The sequence below is a fragment of the Coregonus lavaretus genome (assembly GCF_964263955.1).
Source record: "Coregonus lavaretus genome assembly, chromosome: 10".
In the NCBI taxonomy this organism is placed as follows: domain Eukaryota; kingdom Metazoa; phylum Chordata; class Actinopteri; order Salmoniformes; family Salmonidae; genus Coregonus; species Coregonus lavaretus.
The window spans coordinates 28,145,655-28,164,862 of record NC_139997.1 but is presented as its reverse complement, the minus strand read 5'-3'; the positions used below and the strand labels follow the sequence as shown (position 1 = coordinate 28,164,862).

Below are 19,208 nucleotides of genomic sequence, written 5' to 3'. Positions count from 1 at the left end.
TCATACCTAACCCATTGAAATATTTTCATATTACATGAAAGTGTGTGTTTGTTAGGATACAGTCCATAGGGAAAGCTAGGGTTATTCTCTTTGACCACAGGGATTTGGTTCCTTCGGGTTTACAGGATTCCAAGAAATGCTCAAATTACAAAGAACAATGACCTGTTCTGGTCTCTGGTCTGGTCTCTGACTGTTTGGATCTGAGCCAGTGTTGATTATCCCTCCCTTGTCCTGTCCTCCTTCCTCTGTATGGTGGCCCTGCCTGGGCCAATGGGGAGCCATGGAGTCGGGGGCCTTTGAGTCGTAGAGGTGGTGGTGAGTGTCTGCCAGAGCAGTGCCTAGCACCATTGACTCACAGCACTGGAATGTCTCTGACTGTTCCACTCACTCTGGCTCTCTCGTTATCTGTCCTATCTCTCTCTCTGATTTTCTCTGTAGTGCTCTGTCTTGGTATAGTTTGCTCCCTCAGCCTCCCCTTCTATCTCTCTCCTTAGCCACTTGCTCTCAACCTCAGTCCCTAATTTTTCTCTCATTCTCTCTCCCGCCTTCCCTCCTTTCCCCTCTCTCCTTCTGTAGAGGAGGCCCAAAGTCCTGTCTGCTGACAGCCTAGGATTAACCCAAATGCCTCTTGTTTTCTTCTGAGCTCACACGACATCCACAATGGATGCAGATGATCCACAATCTGCTTAATAATATGCAAAAGGCATGGCCAGACACACACACTGGCACACTCACATCCTGACTCATTTACAGACACACAAACACCCCAGACCATTCATTCACTAGGTCCCCAGGCGGATGTGTCACTCAGTACAGTATCAGTGTTTTGGGCAAAACCGTCCCAGCACTTCCCTGCTGTGATCCCCTGGCCCAACTCCACTTCCAGATGGAGTTTGTTTTGGGCACAGGAACATTTCCGTCATGGACTCACTCACTCCTGAATCCTGATGAAGTTCTAATCAGTGGTAGTTTCATTCAGTCTACTGGGACAGAGTAGGACGGAGCACTGAGTCTGAGTCAGCCGCTGCTGTCAGTCGTGATCGACTGTTGAGTTGTAGATCTGGCATTATAAACCCAGAGAGTTGGGTGGGTTTGATATTCTTTACACTGTTGCTCCAGAAACATGGAAAGGATTGAGGTGAAAGGGTTGAGGGGAGGGGGAAAGATGGGGGGAGTAGGAGGCGAGGTGACAGAGACTGGTGAGGTGACAGGAAAAGGGGGTGAAGAGAGGGTAAAGAAGGAGATGTGAGAGGGTGATTTTCCCTGCCATAACTGTAGAGGAAGACCAAATCATTCCACAGCCAGTGTGACAGAGATAAAAAGCGATTTCATCTCTGCAGCACATGCTTCCCATCAAGTGTGTGTGTGTGTGTGTGTGTGTGTGTGTGTGTGTGTGTGGCGTGCGTGTGGTAAGAGGTTTAGGGAGTTGAATATGAGGGGGTTTGGTGACCGAAAGGTTGGCCCTGTATCAGGAACATTTGTATGTGTTGCGGAGAGAATGAAACCACATTACAGAGATTGTGATTGAGTTGGAAAAAGAGCGTGATGGAGAGAGAATGAAGGAGAGAGGCTCCAGAGAGGAAGCATGTCAGCATTGTCAAAATGGCTGCTGCTGGGTTTGGTCTGTTTATGATAACTGTTTCTCATTTAGGGAACGGGCCAAAGGTCTTCAACTCGTCAGATAAAATCACCTTCCCCACGTCAGCATCTCTTAGCTCCCCAAACTCTCCCTGACCAACCAGAACTAGAGTTTTTAGCCATTCAGATTGAGGGTTATTAAATTCCTTCTCCCCAACAAGGGACTTTCTGAAAAACTGAACCGGTATGAGCCATTCCACGGTAACAGAATGACGTTGAAACTCCAAACAAAAACAATTTGTTGCAAAGTTAAACAAACCATACAACTATATGCACAAGGAATACTTTTAACAATTTCCACTGAACATTTTACAAAAACACATTTACCCAGATGTACAATTTGGTAGTAGAATGAGGGGAGAATCTCGCTCAGTTTTTTTATGTGACCACATTTTCCATAAACGCTTAAATATCTGCTCCGAATTAAGATTCAAAGATGTCTGCAGAAAGAATGGGGTGTCAGTTATGATATGACACCTTGAGTTCGAAAACATCTATTTTGGTTATTGAACTACAGTAAGTAACACCCGGTAACAGAATGACATCATGGGTCTCTGATCTGTACTGTACAGAAATGCATCATTATGAATGTCATTCTATTCATGGTCATCTATCCTGAATAGGGACACAAAGATAGAAACATGTCATCTCCTTTGCATGTTTGGTTATTATTCTACACTGGCTATTATTCTAATGAATAATAAGACTAAACTTGGTTGGACCGGACCAAAACTGTACCAATCACAGACGTCAAGTTTGGACATTACAGTACAGCACAGTACGGTAGAGTTCAGTATAGTACAGTACAACACAGTAAATTATACTTGTGTGCTCTACTGTACTAAACTCTACTGTACAGTACTGTATTGTACTGGCCTATACCCTACTCTACTCTTCTTTACTGTACTGTACTGTGCTGTCTAAACTTGTGAAATACATTTCTGATTGGTTCAGATTTGGACTAACCATATCTCAACAACTTTTCAACGTCAATAGACGTTCGTTGTCAGTCGGTGCTCAGTGGGTGAGAGGGCTGGTTACAGTAAATGGAAAGAGAGGGGGCTCATGGGTAGGTGTCAGTGAAAGCCGGGAGAAGTGACATTAACTGGAAAGAGAGAGAGAGAGAGAGTGAAGAGAGACAGGGAGAGAGAGAGAGAGGCTGGGGTTTTCCAGACTGTTTTCACACTCTTGCTTTGACCACCACGCAACAGAAAGAGAAAGAAAACAGTTATGTTGAAGGTAGGACAGTAGCAGGTGATCCAACTGTGGTTTGTGACTACTATGAATTCCTATTGTAGCCAATTCAGTTGCAGTGTTTCTGTTACAGATTTTTTAAATAATTATTTGGTAACAGAATGACAGAAATTCCTAAGAAATGTGCAAACATTTCTAAAAACCTGTTTTTGCTTTGTCATTATGGGGTATAGTGTGTAGATTGAATCAATTTTAGAATAAGGCTGTAACGTAACAAAATGTGGAAAAAGTCAAGGGGTCTGAATACTTTCCGAATGCACTGTATATGCTTTAATTTCTCAAAAATATAGACTCTTAGCTTTCATTTGACACAACATTTGATGTGTTCCTATGAACTTTACATGTTAGTGGTCATGGGGCTTTTTACATGGAAATTCCCATATGCCTCTGATATGTAGGTCAAACTGAATTAGTTGAATACTCTGGCGTGGGGCTGCTGTTTTTGAAAGGCAAAGTGAAGGGCGCTGATTGACAGATTGCGGTATTGTGACAAAGGTCACAACAATGGCCACCTTACTCGTCCAAGAGTATCCTCACTGGAGCTGAAGTAATGTGGCCCCTGTGGAGGACTCTGCTTTCTCTCTTTCCACCCCCTTCTCCCTCGTTCTCTGTTTAATGGAACATGATCCAGCTCCTCATAATAAGCATTGCAATGGCCAGCCTTGGAGTGACTGAGGAAGGAGGGAGGTGGAGAGAACGGGGGGAGAAGGGGTTATGGAAAGAGGTAAAGGAAGAGAGTGTACAGATGTGTCAGATTTTCTTGGCATGTTTCTGTCTTCCCCAGTTGTGCTGCGGTGGGAGAAACTCCCAGGCCAGAGCCCAGTGTAATGGACACCAAGGGAGAGTAGGCTTCATGCTCTCTACCGCCAGGGAGGGGGGGGGGGGGGGAACGGAGAGATGGGCGGCCTTTCCAGATTGGAATGTTGCATTTCCTGCTTGGTTCCTGCCATGTTTCTCAGTTTTCCATTGTTCCCCCAATCGCTCTCTCCTTTCTCTCTCTCTCTCGCTCTCTTGCTCTGCACCAAATATCCTCTTTCACTCCCCTCATGCCTTTCTTGTGACCTTCCCTACATATTTCTCTCCTCTCTGCTCTAGCCCTCTCTTCTCCATCTCCCTTCTACCTCCCTCCCTGTTCCTCTCTCTGCCCTCCTCTCTCTCCCATAACAATATTGTCAGTGTTATCTTGTCCTACATTAAGTTGAGAGAAAAGCTGAACGTGGACGAGCTCTCTGGAGTTCATTAAACCACTGGAAGCCTTCCACTAATGTTCCGCTCTTACATAAACACTGCCGAGAAAGATGACCGTTTGTGCATGCGTGCGTGTTTGTGCGCGTGTGTGTGAGTGAAGGGGGCCAGTATGCTTTAGCTACAGGGTTCTTTGGGGTCAGTTGTCTGCTCTCTCTCCCCCAGTGTGTTTGTGTGTCAGAAGGGGGTTGCCATATTGGGATCAAAAACCCACACATTCCCTGGAATGTTCCCTGGGGCTAAGTGTGCAACACATACAATGTTTGTTACTGTACAGTTGACAGAAGGCAGATCCAGGACAAAGACAGTCATCTCCTTCAGTCCCATCTCTCTACGTAGGCAGAGCAAACTGAGTGGAACTGAACCAGATGGGAACTAGGACACTGTTATCTGCCCTCTACAGCTGCATGTGTATATGGAGCCCTGTGTGAGTCCCCTCTGAGAAAACATGACTGGGACTCTTTTGAGACACAGGGAAGTGACGGTTGAGTGTTTGCTTACCATCCTAGTTTCCCAGCCCATAGCCCTGGGCAGACCAGGGTTCAAATACTATTTGAATTATTTGTAAATACTTTGGCTGGTTGATTGAGCTTGCCTGTTGCAGTGAAACCAATGGAAAAGTCCTGAAGGTGCAAACCCACTATTGCATGGCAGTCCAGGCAGGCTAAAGCAAACGCCAGAAGTATTTGAAATATTTCAAGTAGTATTTGAACCCAGGTCTGCCCCTGGCTCTATTCCTGGTCTGAATAGAGAGTAAATCATCTTCATCTTACCTACTGCTCCTATTTATGATTCCCCTGGGGAAAACGTAGTGTGTTTGTTTGTACTTAGTGGTGGGTGATGGGTTCTCAGGACCCCATATGTAACCTGTAGTATCACCCTCCAGGGAAAACGTGTGTCCGTGTGTGTGTCCATGGTGGGGTGTGTGTGTCCGTGTCCGTGGTGGTGTGTGTAACCTGCACTATCTCTCCTGATGGAAAAACTACTTGTGTAGGTGTGTGTACAATGTGTTCTCTGGAGACGGCAGGATACACACACTGTGTGCGTGTGGTGCGCTTTCAGGACCCAGTGTGTGTATCCTGCAGTATGTCTCCTGAGGGGAAAAAGGTCTGAAACCTGCAGTGTCTCACACTGATAAGGTCAAACGTCAACCTTACTGTCGGGACGTTTCTCTCTTTCTCTCCCTCCCTCCATCTATCCCACTCTATAGTTCTCTCTCTTTCTCTCCCTCCCTCCATCTATCCCACTCTATAGTTCTCTCTCTTTCTCTCCCTCCCTCCATCTATCCCACTCTATAGTTCTCTCTCTTTCTCTCCCTCCCTCCATCTATCCCACTCTATAGTTCTCTCTCTTTCTCTCCCTCCCTCCATTTATCCCACTCTATAGTTCTCTCTCTTTCTCTCCCTCCCTCCATCTATCCCACTCTATAGTTCTCTCTCTTTGTCCTTCCTGTCTTGTTTCACGTTTTATTAGTCATATGTACAGGATACACATGGTATACACCGTCCAATGAAATGATTACTTTCCCGTGGCAACCCTCCTCTTTCCTTTTCCATTCTCTCTCCCTTCCCCCTCTCTCCCTCTGCTGCTTATCCCACTCTGCATTCCTGGTGTATTAGCAGAATAAACAGGCCATGTGCGGGGCGCTGGGAAACTTGCACATTGAAGGCAAATATTTACATAAGACAGTGCAACCCCAGGCTCCATTCAAAATATGAAAGGGCATTTCATAATATATATAGCTAGCTACTACTGTATATCAGTGTATCTCAAAGCTCCCAGTTAATCACGGGTTGAAGCTAGGAGCAGAGGTTGAAACAGTGTCTCTCTACACAGGTCTGGGATCAGGCTAAAGGCTGAAGGCCTCACTCACTCAGATGAGATATGTTTCTGGTCATAAGCCTGTAGGTCTTAGAACGGCTACCTGTGATTGATGCCATTTTAATTAAATGGAGCTCTGAGAGAGGGAGGGAGGGAAATATATTATCTTTCTATCTCCCTTTAACTCTCTCTCGCTTTCTCACTCACTCACTCTTTTTCTGTCTCTGCCTCTCTCTCTCCCGCTCTCTCCTTCTCTTCCCTCTCCCTTTAGGGTTTTTGTAGAGAGACTGACTAACTCTTGCACAGCTTTTCCAGCCATTCTATCTGTGTAGGCCTGTCTGTCCCTGTCTGACTCACTGATCTGGGGCCAGCGGGAGCCTGCACCTGTGCCCGTCCACTCCCACTCCCACCAGCCTCCATCTGATTCCAGACCTGCCTGCCAGGGTTGACTTTGGCTCCCCCAGCCTGGCTGCTGATGAAAGACAAGGAGAGAAGTTAACAAGATTTTAGACAGACTCCTGCACACACCACACACACAGCACAGGTGGTCAGGAGCCTCACCAGGGATCAAAGGACATGAATCAGCTTAATTTGCACATATCTTCTCCCTTTCTCCTGTGATGTTGAGTTCAATGAGTCCATGTTATTTAGCCGACCTGAGTCACCCTTAGTTTGTTTTGGTCCCACACCCATTATCACCTGTTAGTGATTGTTCCTCAATGGGTTTCATAATATGACTATGTTTTGGTGTCACATCTGAATCACCTGCCTTTAACTAGGCTACTCAACTCTCTTACCTGTCTGTGAGAGTCCCTCTCTCCTGACTCTCTCTTTCTCTTCCTTAATCCTTCGATTTTACCTGTCTGCTACGCTCCCTCTCATCTCTCATATCTCTTAACTCTGTCTCACCCATCTCTGCCTCTATCTCTCTCTCTCCTGACTCATCTGTTTGTCTGTCCCTCCATTGGTACGACAGGTGAGGGCTGGCCCTCTCTAAAGAGGAGGTGTGTGTGTGGTGAAGCAGCAGGTGGCTGGCGGGGTAATGGTATAATGGTAAACGGTGTAAAGGAACGGTTACACCAGCACGCAGGTATGAGGGCGTGACGAGATCCTGGAGGTCCTCCAGATTCACCTGTCCTCCTAGTCCAAGCCCCACCTGCTGGAACGAGGGAGGCAGGGAGAGAAGAGGGAGATGTGTGCCGTGCCGTGGTAGCTCTTTGCACTTTGAAGTGAGAGCATTGTGTGATTGTGCATTACTGAGCTGCTTCGTGGGAAAGATTGAATTGGATTGAATACAGTAAGCTGGATCTCTTGGCGTTGTTTTGGTTCTGTGGAATATCTCACAATATTCCATTGTAGCCTACTGCTCACTTGGTATGTGATTCTTTTTAATACTTTGTGTGAATTTGCAGTTGAGGTACATCATGTCAGTGGTATTTCAAACAAGGTGGATGGATGTGAGCCATGAACTTGAATGATATTTCTCAAATCGTGACAGTGGAATTTCAAACAGTGTGCGTGTTGAGGTGAATGTCATGGCTGTGCTCTGTATGTGCTGCTGAGACCCAGGCCAGACCCAGACCAGACCCAGGCTAGCTCAGGTATGTGTAAAGGTACGCCAAGCTCCTGACTCTCTGTAGGTGTTGTTTTCAGTCACGACTGACTCAAACCATGGCCAGACCAACACTTAAACTGTCAGCAAGGTGTGTGTGGCTGACATGACACACCTGCACAGAGGTCAGAGCCACTGGAAACACTTACAGGGAGACCTATCTGAGGAACGACCGGAATGCCAGATTCCCTGAGTCCACTGCGGCCAGCTCTGGCTACGGAATAAACTGTTTATCTGAAACCGTCAAGGAACTTACAGTTTGAGCGTCAGCAAACGGTGGGAGAGGGGGTTGAAGGGACCATCTGGAAGTCATTTTTCAGAGGGGAGGGTGATTAGTCCTTGTTGTGATACTGATAGTCTTTCTCATCATACTGTCCTATCGTGTGTGTGTGTGTACTCTTTGTTTTTACGTGTATGTACGTGTCTTGGGTGTGTGTGTGTTTTGAGAAACCAAATCTGGCTTTATCAGCACTGATTGCTCTCACTGTGTTAGAGGAAGGGCAGTTCGTGTACGTGTACATGTGTGTGCATGTGTGCGGTATGGCTGCTGGGTCAGTAGGTTCCATTTCTGTTGAGAGTTTGACTATCTCTCTGGGATTTCACCCACTTCCAAATGCCTGTTGACAAAGAGCCTAGGGAAGAACATTTAAGCGGACATTCTCTTTCAAAGTAGTTTTTCCGAACACTTGAACTCTTGTTTTTTCTGTAACTGTCTCTCACCAATGTTCAGTAACCTCCCGCGAAAGATTGTGTTCAGAAAATCACCTCTGGTTCACACAGAGATGGGAGTTGTCTTGTTTTGTCAAGAGAAAGCTCAGATCCCCTTTCTCTCTGTTCTGACCGAACCCTGAACATCCTCATATCCTGTGTTTAATTCCAGCCAAAGGCCCCACACACACACACGCGCACAGTTACTTCCCAAACCCCTGCACAGCCAGTCACACAGCTGTAGGGGGCAAGGATCACTCTGGCTCTCGCTATCTGCTCACGGCCGAACCAGAGAGAGAGGAAACGACTTCACTGAAAGTGCCCCCCATTTCACATTCCCAAAACCATCGCCCCTCCTCCTCCCCTGAGCGGCCCCTGCAGCCATGCGTGTGGGACCCCACCCCCATTGTTGAGGCTGTATTGGTTGAGAGTGGCTCTTCCTGTTGCAGAGTGGCTGGGGCTAAGCGACGTGGACCAGCGCCTCTACGTGTTGGAGCGCCTGGAGGAACTGGTGACGCTACAGGACCAGCAGGAGACCCCCACCGGACCCCCCGGAGACCCCCATCTCGGTACCTGTCCTCCCCAGCATCAGCAGCACCATGAGCAACAGAGCCCAGTGAGAGCAGTGCCGGAGGAGCGCAGTGAGAGCAGCCACACAGGTAGGTGACCAGGGGGAGGGAGTAGAATAAGTCTAGGGGGGGTATAGAAGATGGCAGGGGTTATGAAATCACAGAGAGGGGGGAGGTGGGGGTAGAGGAATAGTTAACGAGCAGATTTTAAACGAGCCAGTACAGTAAGACTGAGTTTTGATTTCAAGCAACCTAACACAATTCTGCTGGCATAGTAGTAGTTTTACCCTTTCATGAATTTGATTGAGTAGAAGTAAACGATTCTGAATGTTATTTCATAAAGTAGCATCAGTACAGAGTAGAGACTACTATGTGAAAGTAAAAGGAGTTAAGAAATGCCCTGCCTGTTCGGGGTCCAGTCTAGTGTGCTGCCTGCCAGCCTGTCAGATTCCCTACTTCCTCTGTATACAGGACGCAGGCAGGCAGGCAGGCAGCAGCCTTTAAATAAGCCATGTCACTGTGTCTTGCTGTGTCAAAAACCAATGCCTTCTGTCATGCCACTGCATCCTTCATTTCTCTCCCCGTTTATTTTCAGTTGTTTGTGTTTTGTTTCTGTTCCATCCTCCATTTGTCCATTGTCCTGGTTGGTACTAGTTGGTTCTGAAGAGTGGGAGACAGAAAAAGGAGAAGAGCGGCAGGAAATAGCAGTCGAAGTATGTCGGGGAGAGTATACTACCATTGTGACATTAATGTTTCTCTCTTTTCCTTCTACGACTTGGAAGAGAGCCCCGCGAGGGGATGGCCCCAAAGCTGACTTTCTTATATTTATTTATTTACCACAGATGTTTCGGAAAAAAGCTTCGTCCTCCTTGAGAATGAGAAGAATATCAGAAAGCAATAGATGTAATAATTTCACCTTCATTACTTTGTAGATGGTGCCTCTTTAACCACTAGATCTCTTTAATGGCATTCAAAGTTGTCAGTGGAAACCACTCCATAGAACCCAGTTTGAAAGAAAACCAAAACATGAAAGAAGTCAGAGTTTCTAAATAACTCCTTAATCTAGTGAAGCCCTTTAAGCATAACACTTGCTTGTGGCTTTTTATTGGAGGAAGTTAAAGAGTACATTTTAACTCTCCGGAAATGAGTGTGTTTGATTTAGACCTGCGTGTTAGCTAATTAACAGCTAACATGCCCTGGGTGGTTTCTACTTTATGACTTTGTATGTTTTTTACTAAAACACATTTGCCTTCCCCTATTGTATGATTGTCATATGTCTACCAATCACAGTGCCTAGCTTGGGATCAAAGAGTTTACATTTTCGAATCAACGGTTTTGCTTTCTTCAAATGATCTGCTGGGTAATGATAAAATTAGTCGGGAGTAATTAAAATGGGCACGATTCATTAGACGATAGTAGTGCTCACTGCATGTTGACAGTAAAAATCTGATCTTCAGTCCTGTCCTACACCAGGGGAGTGGGGTTACAGTATACGCTCCTGGGTGGTCCTTAACACTCTGACACTGGGATTTAGTACCATATAATCGGTTGGTTTGGGTGACCATCAATTTGGACTGACTATAAGTCAGTATTTCTGCTGACGATGGTGTTGTATAGTCATATGTTTAATTTGGCACCAAATAGCCTTGGAAACCGACATTTGTAAGCACCAGATTTGGCCTTTAAAACCCATAATATACCCTCCAATGTTACCCATCTGTCAAAGTGAGTTTTGGTTTTATATGCTTTTTTCTGGTTTGGGCTGAACTACCTCGAGTGGTTGCGGGGGGGGGTTCATATCTTCTCCAGTTTTCTCAGAGGATAGTGGTGGTTCAGTCCGTTTGTCATTGTTTTCATCTCCATTCTGTGTTTCACCTTAACATCACTTATGTCTGGTGTTCAGTGTGCTCAGCTATGACTCTCATGAGTGTTGGGGATGGTTGGTAAATGGCTTGTGTGTTCTCTGACTGCCTCTCCTCCTCTCTCTCGCTCTCTCTCTCCACCTTTCATCCTTTTCTTCCACCTCTACATCTCTCCCCATCCGCCTACCCTAACTCCTCTCTCCCCCATCTCCTCTCTCCCTGCTTTCACCCTCTCCATCTCAACCCCTCTATTCAATCACTTGTTAACTCATCGCCTTCCTCCCCTCACCCACCCTTCTCCGTCCCACCCTCCCGTCTCCCAGGGAACATTGACCGCGGGCGCAGCTCGTCCTTCCATGAGGTGCGTGGTCTTCGGGAGGCTGAGATGAGGGCGGCGGCCGACGAGACGTCCAGCAGCAGCAGTGGCAGCAGCAACACCGTCCTGCAGCGACTCCTACAGGAGCAGATGCGCTATGACGAGGGACGCAACTACCAGCTGGCCATGCAGCAACAGCAGGAGCAGCAACGACAGCAGCAGCAGCAGAGGCAGCAGCAGGAAGGAGGGGTGAGCGGGGGCTACCCGGGCCAGGGAGGCCCCAACGACGACCGGCACGACGCCATTGTGCCCCACATCGCCCGGCAGGAGCCCCAAGGACAGGAGCTGCAGGCGGACAGTGGCATGGAGAAACTGGGCTCCCGCGGCGGGGGTAGTAGTGGAGGAGGAGGGATGAGTGGTGTTGGGGGAGGGAGTGGCCAGGGCCCCAACCCAGAGGACTTACCCACCTACGAGGAGGCCAAGGTGCAGTCGCAGTACTTTCGCGGCCACCCGCACCACCAGCTACATCAACAACAGCAACAACAACATCAACAACAACAACAACAGTTGCCTCCATCAGTGGGCGCAGCGTTTTACGTGACGGCCGTAACCAACAATGGCAAGGTGCGTACGGAGGGGCGTCCCACGGTTCAGCGTCTGAGCAGCGGGGGAAAGGTGCACCAGGACGACGGGCTCAAGGACCTGAAGCAGGGCCACGTGCGCTCCCTCTCCGAGCGCCTCATGCAGATCTCGCTGGCCACCAGCGGGGTCAAGGCCCACGCCCCTGTCACTAGTGCCCCCCTTTCCCCCCAGCTGCCCCCTCCGGGTCCCCCGGGGGACTACTACAAGCCCTCGGGCCAGCACCGGGGCCCCCCGCCTGACTACCCCTTCAAGAACATGGGCTCCTCTCCCAAACAACAGCCGCAGCATCAGGAGCAAGGAGGGCACTATTACCAGGACCATCGGCCCAGGGAGCAGGGCAGGAACGAGGTGCCACACGTCCGCTACCAGCCTCCGCCAGAGTACGGCTCCTTCAGGTGAGTAAGATAAACAGACATCCCCCTCCCCCCACCGTACTGACTCACTGGCTGTCTGACTGTCTGAAGGAACATCCTGCCTGTCTGAGCTATATCACTTTTACTATAGTATCAAACTTTTAATAGTGCCATGTTGTTGATGTGGCTACCAGTACTTAGGTAACAAAAACGGATACAGTCTTGGTTAATTGAATGACACACACCTGGCTCAGCTGAGAAACACACTCCTAACATGGCCCTAGAGAGACAGACTGCCCTGTGTCTGCTGGCTATTTATTTAAAGTCTCTTCTGGGGTGGCCTCCATAACTTCAACAAATTACATACCCACTGCATCTTGAGCTTTTTTGGACAAGGCAACATGATTGAGAGCTTCTCTTCTAACATTCGTAGGGGTGATTTAGGCTTTTAGGAGTGATTGTGACTTTCATTTATAATTGGGGTCATTGCCTACACACACACACATACACACACACTGCTAGAGGGTGACTTACTTGTCCTATCCGTATATAGCTCAGTCCCCTGTAGCTCAGTTGGTAGAGCATGGAGCTTGCAGCGCCAGGGTTGTGGGTTCGTTTCCCACGGGGGGCCAGTATGAAAAATTTATGCACTCACTAACTGTAAGTTGCTCTGGATAAGAGCGTCTGCTAAATGACTAAAATGTAAATGTATATCATCCTGCCTGCCTATCTGCCTCCCTACCTGCCGTCCTGTCTGCCTCCCTACCTGCCGTCCTGTCTGCCTCCCTACCTGCCGTCCTGTCTGCCTCCCTACCTGCCTTCACACCTGTCTGCCTCCCTACCTGCCGTCCTGTCTGCCTCCCTACCTGCCTTCACACCTGTCTGCCTCCCTACCTGCCGTCCTGTCTGCCTCCCTCCCTGCCTTCCTGCCTGCCTCCCTACCTGTCGTCCTGTCTGCTTCCCTCCCTGCCTTCCTGCCTGCCTCCCTACATGCCAGGCTGTCTGTTGAGGTGAGCAGGTTTCTTGATTAGCTGGAAGGCTGATGAGGAAGGCATGTCTCCACTGCCTGTTGGTTCCCACACACACACGCACACACACACACACTGAGCCAGTTGTTGGGAAAGAGGGGCTAGACACATCCTGTTCTGCCTGTTCCCCTCCTGCTTGATCATTTGTTTACCTCAAAGTAAATAATTGGCAAACAGCTATGAATACCACAGCATTTTGATCATCAGCTGAAACCTGTGGCGACACGATTGTTCGCTCTCTGATGACGTCCCATGTAGACACAGGAATGTTTGCTTATTTCCAAAGTGGTTCACAATAGTTTTTTGGTCATTTGAAAAAAAACTTGTTGGTGTATGGCAGGTGAATCACCATAGTTTACATTAAACAGATAGTATCACTGTCTATGTTTTGCCTGGTGATATATTTATATAAACAAGCACTAAGATAGAAGTTATGATAATATCTATGGACTGTTGGTGTCAGCACGTGCTTGAGTGACCCAAAGACCCACATACATTCATAAGGTAAACAAACTAACATTCCATTAGTATTAACCTCTCTGATTGGCTGTCGTGTCCACAGGTCCAATAAGGAGAGCTCAATCCACTCCCAGAGGTCTGTCCATCACCACAGCCCCACCTCCTCGGTCACCTCAGTCGGCTCTCTGTCCCGAGCCCAGTCCTCCACCCTCAGTAGTCTTCTCAGCGCCTCCCACTCTTCCCACCCCTCCCACACACACCCCCACCCACAAGGGGACCCCTATGCCTCCATGGGTCCCCGAAGCCCGCAGGGCCCTGGATCACATCAGGGAGACCCGTATGGTCCCGGGCCCATGCACCCTCCACTTCAGAGGGGCCACGGCTTCCCACACGACCCCTACGGCTCCACCTCCAGGATGCACTACCAGCAGCAGCACCACCAGTATCAACAACAGCAACAACAACAACAACAACAACAACAACAACAACAACAACAACAACAACAACAACAGCAGCAGCAGCAGCAGCAGCAGCAGCAGCAGCAACAACAACTCCAACACCAGCACCAACAGTACCACTCCCAGTCATCCCAGGGCCACCCTCCCCAGCACTACCCCCACCCCCAGGGGGACCCCTTCGCCATGATGGCCCGCGCCCAGCAGATGGTGGACATGCTGTCAGAGGAGAACCGGCTGCTCAAGCAGGAGATGGAGGTGTGCTGCGAGAAGGTCACCAAGCTGCAGAAGGTAAAAGGGGGACAAATGAATCGTTTACACATGTAAAATCAATGTAGGGCACTTAATGTATATCTGAAAGGTTTGAATGGGTATAAGCAGTATGGTTATAGTTTCACCTTGCCCTCTTCTGACATATTGCAGACACCCATCCAATCCTTTTAGATCCACACAATTGCCTAAGTGCTAGCCCCTCCCCCATCTCTCTCTCTTTCTCTCCCCATCCCCTTTCTCTCCCTGGTCAGTTGGAGACAGAGATCACGCTGGTGTCGGAGGCCTATGAGAACCTGGCCAAGTCGTCCACTAAGAGGGAGGCTCTGGAGAAAACCATGAGGAACAAGTTGGAGCTGGAGGTGCGCAGGCTGCATGACTTCAACAGGGACCTGAGAGGTGAGTGGCCATAATCAGCTGGAATATCCAAGGCATGCATAGTTTAATGTTAAAAGGATACCTGTTCATGGATTTATGGCAGTAGATTAAACCTATTCCATGCTCAATTTATTGAAAGAAAACATAACTTTTTGTGAGCAAAAAGTGTGTGTGTTCTTTCTACATTAGATTTAGGATACTTCAACAGCTTTGCCTGCATATTTGTTCAGTAAAATGTATTTATTCATGTTCAGAAGCCGGGTTTGGTTTGCATTGATTCCACTATTACGTTTGATTTGAATGGATTGTCTGAGGATTTGGAGATATCCAGCTTCCACCAATTCCGTCTGGTCCTATTTATAAGCATTTGACTAGAGTGCTGTGATGTTGTTGAAACCTGTGTTGCTCATAATGGCATTACAGTGTATTGAGTAGGGCTGTCGCGGTGACCGTATTACCGCCATACCGGAAGCTATGAGTCATGACCGCAGTAAAATTCCACGTGACCGTTAAATCCCGGTAATCTCCTTTTATGCACTCTGGACATGTGTTGGTAGTACCCAACTCGCTAACTACCATCAGGTCCTAATGGCCTGGTACTCAGGGCTCTATTGTCCCTCTAACTTCTCTGACATCAATGCAAATGAAATTGAAAATCACATCAAACACTTATCATCTAAACAGTATGTGCTATTAAAACTCACCTCACTGTGATTGATCAATTTGAAGAAAGAAGTTCAACAACAGTTTGAAACTGAGTGGAAAACATGGTCGTTGTGGATATTGTTTCAAAGCTTAACACAACGAAATGGACAGCATAAGGTGATGATTAATTCAAAACACCCATACGCATATTAGAGTTATGCATACGTATAGGCCTATATATGAGCCCAAGCCCGAAAAAACCCCCCTGAATTAAAATAAAGATTGTGCCATTATACAATGCATAGCCTACTGCATATTATGCACGGCAGAAAAACATTTAAAAAAACGCATTTAAGATGTCTTTGGGACATAATTGGTCTAGCCTATACTCAAAAATGTAATAAATTCTAGTAATCGCCTTTAAGTGTGGACTGTATTATTATGCATACTGGGTGGACTGGTTACCTTATGCTACGCTCCAAACTTTCTATCCATGAGTCTGGGAGAAAACGTATAGGCCTAGGCGATGATGTTGGTTCATTGACTGTGCAGGGCAGTTTACAGAGTTAGCCTACAATTATAGTGAATTTGTATTTGATTTTGAATACCCTAGTAGTAGGGCATTTTTTATATTTTCATAATTAATAGGCTGACACATTACCTTTAGCTACAGAATATCTCCCTACCGTGCGTTTCCATCTCCTCTCTCTCCTTCATTCCTTTCTTGAGCGCGCAGAGAGAGGGGCTGTCAACAGTTTAATGAAATATGTTTTGTTGTGAAAGCATGTTACTATCAATGTTCCCGAACAGATTTCACTTGGTTTCCCAAATTAAGTACTGTGTAGTTGCAGGAAAAGGTTTGGGGAGCTCATGGCATACAGAGTTTGGGCCGAATATCACCTGTCGTGTAGCCTCTCGGAGTGCATATGGATGACATGTCTTTTTCCCCCCCTGTTCCTGCCCATTTGATAATGGGCCATTCTAAATCGAAACATATTTTACATATTGGTAATGACAAGATTAAATTGAGAATATTCTGATGGGTGAAAATATGATCACTTGATGAGAGAACAGCATTTGCAGCCTGAGGCAAGGAACAGAGCGCAAGCTTTTTTTTATATAGTCGCATCATGCAGCCAATATATGTTTTGATTTCGAAGACATTCTAAGGATTGTATCATTCACAACTAAAGTTGCCAAATAACTCTAAATCTAGCATATAGGACCTGTTTCAATATATCACTTTTATGCTCAACATAGCCACTTCACATGCGCACTTGCTCCTGAATGTGAAAAATATCCTTCCTATTTTATTCAGGGAGTTCAATTATATTCTTCTTACTATAAAATCATATAATATAAAATAATGGCACAGGATTTATAAGCATATCTTGACTGCTAAATGAACAAGCCAACAGCCTATGGCATGCCTGTGGCATGTTCTTCTGAAATACATTTTCTTCATATCATGTTTCTTTAGACCTGCCTAAAATAAATAATGGATTTATTGTGATGGTGTATATTAAATTGATTTATTATACTTTTTTAAATGTAGATGTTCCAAAGGCGCGCATCAGTGGCTTGTATGCATGGGGGCCTGGAGATGCTAAATGTGTTTATGTTAATTAACAGTCAATTACCGTGAGACCAGCAGACTTTGCATTACAATAACCGGCTGACACAATGCCATGACACCCACAGCCCTAGTATTGACTTTGGCACAGAGGAAAAGTACTGAGCAAAAGTAAAAGAGCAATCAATTGGTCGATCTGTCAATTAATCAATATGATCAATAAAATAGATATGTTAGTGTTTACAGGCAGTCCAAAGTCTCAACTTCATATCTTTACCAGAAAGCAGACCAAAGACCCTTAGAGCTCCAATCCTCACACTCTGTTTCTGTAGGAATTTCTGAGCTGAAGCAGAGTGGGTGGAGGCAGTTTCATGTCTCTAGTCTGTACTTCACTGGGCTCTTCAGTCCTGCAGAGGAAAGAAAAACCTCCATTCATGGCTCCCTGCCCAGACCAGGTCCATGGGGAGATTCCAAGCTTTTACAACAAATCGCATATAACTTTTTTTTAGGTCTCTCCTTCCTCTCTTTTTTTCTCCCATCATATTGGCAGCTGTACACATGTGAAATGGATCTTGCTCCACTTTTGGGGGTTTAGGCTAAACACATACCCCAGTCATTGTTGTGTTTCGAGAAACACAGGGAATGGAAATGGAACAACTGAATATTTGTTTCTGGAATGCTCTCTGTATGTTTCATGGCCCAGCCTGGTTGACTTAACACTCAACAAAATATTATTTTAAAGGTGCAAAATGCAGAAATCGCTCCACCATTTCCTGGTTGCTAAAATTCTAATAGTTCGCCTAATTTCAGTTTGTGACAAAACAAGCAATGTGTAGAGATTCATTGTACCGTCTAAACCGCTGTGAAATATCTGTTCAATAATCCAAAATATTTAATTTTCAGCTGTTTTGAAGATGGTGTACAAAACCGAAAGTAAAAGATGCAAAAATGAAACGCGCACATAGAACAGATCTACCGCTTCTTAGACTTGCTTTCAATGAGAATGACAGATCTATAACTCACATTTCTGTGAGAATTTGGTGGTGTCGCCCCAAAAAGTTACATATTGCAGCTTTAACGTTTGGCCCAGAAATAATGGCCTGTTTTGTTTATGGACAAAGTTCTCCTGACTCCATTTTTTTTCTTTTCTTTTTTTCTTACCATACTTTTCAGTTCTTTCTTACTTTTTGGTTGTAGTTGACCTACAATAAGTAGTTATATGTACATGGGATGGTGGGGTGGGAAGGGATAAGAGGTGGAAGAATTGTGGGATGGGAGTGGATATCAAGAGGACACTAAATAATATTTGGTGCCTGTTGTACTGATTTTTATATATATTTAATGTGATGAATTTGCACCATGTTTTAAATGACAAATAAATAATAAAGTTGTCCTCACATTATGGTGTAGGTGGGCAAGAAAAAGAGAATGATGACCACCTCCTCTCCCCCTCTGCGGGGAAATAAAGTTATTTTATTTTATTTTGCTCCATTTTGCCGAGCAACCGGGCCCCAAGGCGTTTAATGTAAGTGGAACGAAGGCTGGGATCTTAAGAACTTAGAGCCGTTCCATGTTAAATTCTCTTCAGGGGATAGTGAATTCCCTCCACCTCCATATTCACTTCATTCCACGGCCCCTCTGTCTGTACGGCTACATTTACACAATCACAGAGCCGTATGTTAAAAGTCTGTTTGAGCTGTTTAATAGCACCAAAATCACAATACCTACTACGCATATCCTGCATATTAACTAGAGGCTGGTTACATGGAATGTGCAACTCTGCAAAGAGTTTGAGTGTTCTCTTTAAGGAGCTTTATTCCCTTGTTTGACCATGTTGTGTTGCCATATTATGATCTAATCTGCAAATATTTGATTTACAAAAATAAGAGTATATTTGTGTATGCGTGTGTGCACGCACAGGTGTGTGTGTGTGTGTATTCACACGTGTGTGTGTGTGCAGTGTGTGTCTCTTCGGCCACTAGGCCATCAGGCTGGATCGGACCTGACTTTAGCAATGCCATTCTCTGTTGCAGAGCGCATGGAAACTGCCAACAAGCAGCTAGCTGCTAAGGAGTGTGAGGGAACGGAGGACAACCGCAAGACCATCTCTCAGCTACTCACCCAGAGTGAGCACATCACTCACACTATCAGGGAACGCCAGGCTAGACCAAGACTCTCTGACGTTCTACATCCACTCTGAACATACCTCTGTGTGACCTCATCAGTTAGAAAAATAACCAGGCAAAGGGTCTGGGGCTCATGTACTGTAAAAACACTACTTATTCACTAGAAGTTGCATTCAAGTCATTGTTTTTAACAAAAATGACACACACACACACACAAAACACTGGTTAAGATGTTTAGTTAATATGGACAATGC

General features: G+C 46.3%; 1 protein-coding gene across 4 annotated transcripts in view; it reads left to right on the top strand.

Annotated features, from left to right (window-relative positions):
• The window catches only part of LOC311136502 (angiomotin-like), a 44,171-nt gene that overhangs the window by 13,464 nt on the left and 11,499 nt on the right, over positions 1–19,208 (top strand). The window contains exons 3-9 of one of the 4 annotated variants that reach the window (XM_084170649.1): positions 8,728–8,937; positions 9,502–9,560; positions 9,690–9,750; positions 11,033–12,062; positions 13,611–14,253; positions 14,487–14,631; positions 18,862–18,954. In XM_084170649.1, the coding sequence (XP_084026775.1) occupies positions 8,728–8,937; positions 9,502–9,560; positions 9,690–9,750; positions 11,033–12,062; positions 13,611–14,253; positions 14,487–14,631; positions 18,862–18,954 (2,241 nt within the window). Of the gene's footprint in view, positions 1–8,727; positions 8,938–9,055; positions 9,561–9,582; positions 9,751–11,032; positions 12,063–13,610; positions 14,254–14,486; positions 14,632–18,861; positions 18,955–19,208 lie in introns of those variants that run through there. The other 3 variants (XM_084170650.1, XM_084170652.1, XM_084170651.1) reach the window with 3 other exon arrangements.